This window comes from Miscanthus floridulus, chromosome 13 (assembly GCF_019320115.1).
Source record: "Miscanthus floridulus cultivar M001 chromosome 13, ASM1932011v1, whole genome shotgun sequence".
In the NCBI taxonomy this organism is placed as follows: Eukaryota; Viridiplantae; Streptophyta; class Magnoliopsida; order Poales; family Poaceae; genus Miscanthus; species Miscanthus floridulus.
The window spans coordinates 41153495-41160093 of record NC_089592.1 but is presented as its reverse complement, the minus strand read 5'-3'; the positions used below and the strand labels follow the sequence as shown (position 1 = coordinate 41160093).

Sequence of the window (6599 nt, the reverse complement as noted above, 5' to 3'; positions counted from 1 at the left end):
AACTGTAAGTAATAGAGAAGTATATAGGAGCTTGAACTCACCCGTTGTCCTCCCAACATAACTTGTCTACTATTATATCTTATCATGGAGTTCTCCCATGTGTCATTTATCAATCACTCCTATCTTTTATGGTTTACCCCACATTAGTTTAGTCGGTATTCTAGTTAGTGGATATATGATGGTTAACTATCAACTTTTTTAACCATCGTTTTCCTGTGAATAAATACGATACCCTGCAATACTCCTGGCTGAAAGCTACAATGGTATCCATGCGCTTGCAGGACTTATCTGTGTGCGTTAACAAATACCAATAATCATCTACTTTCATTATATGCTTAGTATAGCTCGATTATCTTTATATTCAAACATAAGTTCGTATAGCACTCGCTCCAAAGTACACGGGGTGAGTGGTCGACATTGTGTAAACAGTGGTGCTTATACGTTGTTTACCTTCAGATGCACCCTATATTCCAGGCCATGTGGTAGATCGCAAATGTGACACTCTCATTGAGTCCTTTGTAGTCCACTCCCCGAATATAGGTCAAGTAGGATCTAGTTACAAAGGAAGTCATGCTCTGTTCTTGATCTTCCTTAGTAATATCCCTTATGTGTAGATATGAAGTTGGTCTTAGCCATGATTATTAAGTATAATTGCACTAATCATAGTATGCTTTGACTTGTAATTAAGAATGACTTAGGAATTATCTCTTTATTGTATCTACTTAGTCATGCTAATGCTATAAAAAGGAGTACTTTGAGTTTTCAACTATTAATTATCAATGATCATTTACCATATATTTATCCTACCCTATGACATACCCCTGTTATAGGTGGAAGCTTGGTTATGGTTTATCTCTCCATCATATATGTATAAGTTATCAATATATTCCTTTGTCCGTCGTTCCCTGTGGTAAAAATATAAATAACGATACATAGAATACTTCCGGGTGAAATGCTACCATGGTAAATTATCTGTGCGCTTGCAGATCCCTTCATATACATATTTGCATTATTTCTGAGTCATAATAAATTACCAACGTACTTCTTAGTGTCATTCTAGAAGTGGCACTAGGTAGTACCAACAAGCATTTCTGACATCATAGTTAGGGATGACAACCTAGCAAAAGTGATGTTAAGAAATATCAACAAACATTAGGTGGCTAAGTGAACAAGTGACATGCTAATAAATACCAACAATAGATCTACTTATATTTCAACAGAATCATAAAAGCACATTGTACGCGTGAAGGCATAAGCTATCGGCTAAATAACCGATAGAAACATAGTGAATGATGTCATGTTCCACTAATAGATAAATTCACTAACTAGCAACATTCAATCTATTATACTATCAACAGGTCAGTCAGTTGATGCAGCATTGATAGTGGGATAATAAACTAAAGATTGATAATTGATGAATCTACTTCCTAACAAAACAAGGCTTCAGATACTCAATATGTTCGATCAAGATCAAGTAGTCAATAAATAGGATCTAACGTCAAAGATAGAATTCAAGCGTGAGATGACTGCTGACGATAGATCAATTTGATAGAAGCTAATGAATCTTAATCTAGATCGGATAATTGGTGATACTACATTAAACAGTAAAATTATTTAACACAAGATCGATAACTTTGATTAATACCAATACTCGCAGGACATCAATCAACCGATACAGCCTTACAAATAATGATATGAATCGATAACTAACTTGTACAAGGAATTGCAAGAGATCAATCAGCTGATGCAACCTTACAACTACTAATAAAAGTCGACAACTAATTTATACTACGACATGCAAGAGGTCAATCAGCTGATGTAGCCTTACGAGTAACAATATAAGTTGTGATGGTACCTACAAACAAGTCGAAGGTCGATCGGCCGATGCAGCCCTACTTACTTGAAGAACTCGCCGAGATCTACGTTACTCCTACTCCTAGGGTGGCGTGAAAGCTGAAAAGTAAATGAACGGGTTTGTGTTTGATTGATTGATGCATTATAATTGTCGGGGCTTATTATTTATACCTGAGGTCTAAACACGAGTCCCGGTCGAACAAGACCAGTTACAAACATGGAAAAGAAGAAAACGTCCAATTAAGATAACTTAGACTACAACATTTTCCTTCTACGAAGTCCGACACGTCTCCTTGTTTTAATTATTGCTATCCTCCCATTGCAGAGTCCAATCCCAACTTTAGCGATGCCGTCATGGTCACTTAGCCGATTCCAACAGCAACTTGAGTTAACCGATTCCGCAGATATTTCGGCTATATAACAAATCCCATCGAATCTCAGGTTCCCGCCTACCCATTCCAAAGTTTGGTGTTAACACATTTTAACTTGTCAAAACAATTGAACCCCGATCCAAGATTATTAAAATTTCCGAGGTTCACCTATTTCATAGAGTTCCGAAATTTTTTTGCCATTTGAATCGCAGGAGGCAATGTCGCGCGCGTGGAAGAGGAAGCCTGGACCGGGGGACATGGAAGCAGTTGGAATTTGACCACAGTCGGTGGGCTGGACCGTGTCCGTGAGTAGTGGGAGATGGATGGCCTGGTGTCGGAGGGCGCAGGCAGGCGTGCACGTATCCAGATCGAATTCCCTGTGCCGGTTGCTCCGTGCCTCCGTCCCTGCAATGCATGCACTTGCTTCTGCTCTGCTCCAGTGAAACAAGGTCCTCCATGGAACCACCGCAGGAAGAGCTCAAGTGCTCCAAATTTAGCCACCTCCCTGTCCCCGAACCGCCGGTTTAAATCCCCCGCGCTTTAGTGTCACTCGCGAGTGGAGACCCCCTCTGTTCCCTCTGGGTTGCATGGAATAAGACTCTAGTTCTTGTGAACCTGGTTGATAGGGGAAGAGAGGACGAAGACAGAGAGCAGCGGCAGTGGAAGGAGAGCGCCCGTGTGTTTATGCCCCGTTAAGACCGCAGCATCGTGCACGTGTGATTGATCCGACGGAGACACCATGGAAGCGCGGCCGCGGCTGCTCTTAGTCGTCGTCGCGATCTTCGTTTCAATATCTGCCGGCGGGGCGGCCGTCATAAACGTCAAGAACTACGGGGCCCATGGCAATGGCGTCAATGACGATTCCAAGGTTGGAGCTTTCTTTCTTCGTCTTTGATCTGTCGTCCTCTTATTCACTTCCCTGCACTCTGATTCGTCATGTCATGCGTGACCAATACAATGCTGCAGCCACTGATGGCGGCGTGGAAGGCAGCGTGCGGATCAGCTGGCGCGGTGACGCTGGTCGTGACGCCGGGGACATACTACATCGGTCCGGTGCAGTTCCACGGCCCCTGCAAGGCCTCCACCTTGACCTTCCAGCTGCAGGCAAGTCAGTTGCACATTCCCCGTAGTTTGCCAATCGCCGCCAATCACGAACTGACCGGACCTGTGGGCATGCGGTTACATACATACAGTCTTACATATATATGCATCCATGATGGATTGGATCGGTGCAGGGGACGCTCAAGGCCGCGACGGACCTGAACCGATTCGGCAACGACTGGATCGAGTTCGGGTGGGTGAACGGGCTCACCGTCGCAGGCGGCGTCATTGACGGCCAGGGCGCCGCCTCGTGGCCCTTCAACAAGTGCCCCGTCCGCAAGGACTGCAAAGTCCTGCCCACCGTAAGGAGCGGCTATATATATATAGCTTGCACTCGATCTTCTCTGGCAATGAACGAATGATCGATCGATCACTTTAACACGCCATGCATCGTTCTGAGACGGCCTCATGCATTTGCAGAGCGTGCTGTTCGTGAACAACCAGAACACAGTGGTGCGCGACGTGACGTTCGTGAATCCCAAGTTCTTCCACATCGCGCTGTTGTCGGTCAAGAACATCCGGATGAGCGGGCTCAAGATCAGCGCGCCGTCCAACAGTCCGAACACGGATGGCATCCACATCGAGCGCAGCAGCGGGATACAAATCATGGACACGCACATCAGCACGGGCGACGACTGCATCTCCATCGGTCAGGGCAACGACAACGTGGACATTGCTCGCGTGCAGTGCGGCCCTGGCCACGGCATGAGCGTCGGCAGCTTGGGTCGGTACGCCGGCGAGGGCGACGTCACACGGGTCCATGTCCGCGACATGACCTTCACGGGCACCATGAACGGCGTTCGCATCAAGACATGGGAGAACTCCCCTTCCAAAAGCCACGCCGCGCACATGGTTTTCGAGAACATGGTCATGAAGGACGTCCAGAACCCCATTATCATCGACCAGAAGTACTGCCCTTACTACAACTGCGAGCACAAGGTAAGTACGGCGTCCTGGCGTAACATGTGGTGCTTGATCATTACTTTTCTTGCCGTTGCCGCCGCGCTCTGCCAAATAGTGTAACAATGCATCAAGTCATTTGCTAGTGACTAATAATGTAATGCTCTTCACAGTACGTGTCCGGGGTGACTATCCAGGACATTCAGTTCAAGAACATCAAGGGCACGGCGACGACTCCGGTGGCGGTGTTACTCCGGTGCGGTGTGCCGTGCCAGGGTCTGGTGCTGCAGGACGTGGACCTTAGGTACAAGGGGCAGGGTGGTACATCGGCCAAGTGCGAGAATGCCAAGGCCAAGTACGTTGGCTACCAGTTTCCCAAGCCCTGCCCCTAGGTGGCTATCGAGGAGATGACCGAGGCCAGCCGGCCGGCCGGGTAGCGCGTGCGTGAGATAGAAATGTTTTAGGTGATTTGTGCGTGTCACCCACTCTGGGGTACCTAGCTAGCTAGCTCCAGTTTGTGCTGGAGTGGGCTTTTCCTAGACGGTTTTTTTTTTTGCTTTTCCTGTTTGCTTTCTTGATTAGCTGATTTTTGTGGTATAATGGTGTTGACATAAAAATATGGCGATGTGATCAACACACAGCAAACCGGATGATCTGAGTGGAACAAGGCCAGAGATCTACTTGGCTTCAACACAGAACCAGTCGATTCTAAAAATCCAACGACATGTTAGTCAATTTTACCTACAATTGACAAGGAGAGAAAATCTTATCAGTAATTTAAAGTGGAACATGTCGGTGTTACACCAGACAGTTCCAAATATACGACTAGATAGCCGATTAAATAAGGCTATTGACTAAATAGTCGATATCCGGTGTATCCATGAAATGAAGATCTTTAAATCAAGGATTATCGGCTAATATTAAATGATAATGATATGAATAAAAAATAATCGATACTCATGGAACATCAGAAAGCATCATCGGCTAAATAGAACATGATCGATATAGAGTGTCGAGCCGATAAGTTTGATAAAAAGAGTATAATATGAGAACAAATCGACTGTCTAATATAAATGAATCTTCAAACAGTTTGAATCTAATCTATTATCATCAACAGTGAAGTTCGATCGGATCGATGCAGATATGATAATGATAACAAACTAAAGCCAAAGAATCTATAAAACCATCTATATGTTGACAGATTCATGAAAATGCTATATGCGTGAGAGTATAGGCAAATCGGCTAAAATAGCTGATTCTATCATAGCAAACAAACAGAGTATATATCTTGATCATGAACAAGACCACTAATCGATAATTTCTAATCTAACGTCTTACCAGTGAGGTTCGACCGGATCGACGCAGCTATGAGTGTCATTAGATTAGATCTCATTAACTAGTGAGTTTATTCAAGATTGAAACATGTCTTTTGATGCATACTATGTTTGATTGGAATAGAGATAAAACAGCCGATCTAGCGGAATTAAGCCATCGATTATAAGATTTAAAACGTGGCCGGATCAAAGGACGAACAATTAAGATGATATGATGCCAATCAATCTCTATCTAAATTGGGTGATTTTGTTATGATTAATAAAACATTAATTATAACAAGATCGATAACTAGTGAATCAACCAAAAAATAGTAAGAAAAATCTTACTAATCTTAGTAGTTTCGATAACCTGGTGATATTGTATTAAACAATAAGTTATTTAACACAAGATCGATAACTTTGATCTATATTATGATTTGTAAGAGATCAATCAGCTGATGCAGCCTTAGAACAACGATACAGATCGATAACTAACTTATATTATGGCTCATAAAAGATCAATTAGCTCATGCAGCTTTACAAGCACAATACAAGTCGAGACGGTACACACAAGCAAGCTGGAGGTCGATCAGTCAATGCAACCCTGTTTGCTGAAGAGCTCGTCGAGATCTACAGTACTCCTACTCCTAATGCGATGACAAAACCCGAAAAGATTGTATTAATTGAGTGTTCATTCTTTTGTACAATAATCAGGGTCTAATATTTATACCAGGAACCTAAATATGAATCCTACTCAAATACGACTCATTACAATTCTTGAAATAAAAGAAAACTTCCTAACTTAATAATAACTTAGACCATAATTTTCCTTATTTATAGAGTCCGACACATCTTCCTAGCGCCATTCAAGCATAGCCCCTTGACGCCGTCTGCTGACGTCATCTATAAAATAGCCGATTCTAACATCGCATCTAAATCACCTGATACCAATTCACATCTAATCGATTCCTTGATGACACAATCTTGAAAGCTTCGAGTTCCCACGTTCTTCTTCCCAAATTTTGATGTAAACACATGCCCCCAATTTTGGGATAAAAAT

The 6599-nt window shown here is 43.3% G+C and overlaps 1 protein-coding gene across 1 annotated transcript; it reads left to right on the top strand.

The window, feature by feature from the left end:
- The first annotated feature begins 2758 nt into the window (after nucleotides 1-2758).
- LOC136501427 (exopolygalacturonase-like) lies at nucleotides 2759-4895 on the top strand. Its single transcript, XM_066496958.1, has 5 exons — nucleotides 2759-3093; nucleotides 3192-3329; nucleotides 3461-3628; nucleotides 3747-4265; nucleotides 4400-4895. The coding sequence occupies exons 1-5, from the start codon at nucleotides 2965-2967 to the stop codon at nucleotides 4616-4618; spliced, it is 1173 nt and encodes a 390-aa protein (XP_066353055.1). The 5' UTR covers nucleotides 2759-2964; the 3' UTR covers nucleotides 4619-4895.
- The last annotated feature ends 1704 nt before the right edge of the window (nucleotides 4896-6599 follow it).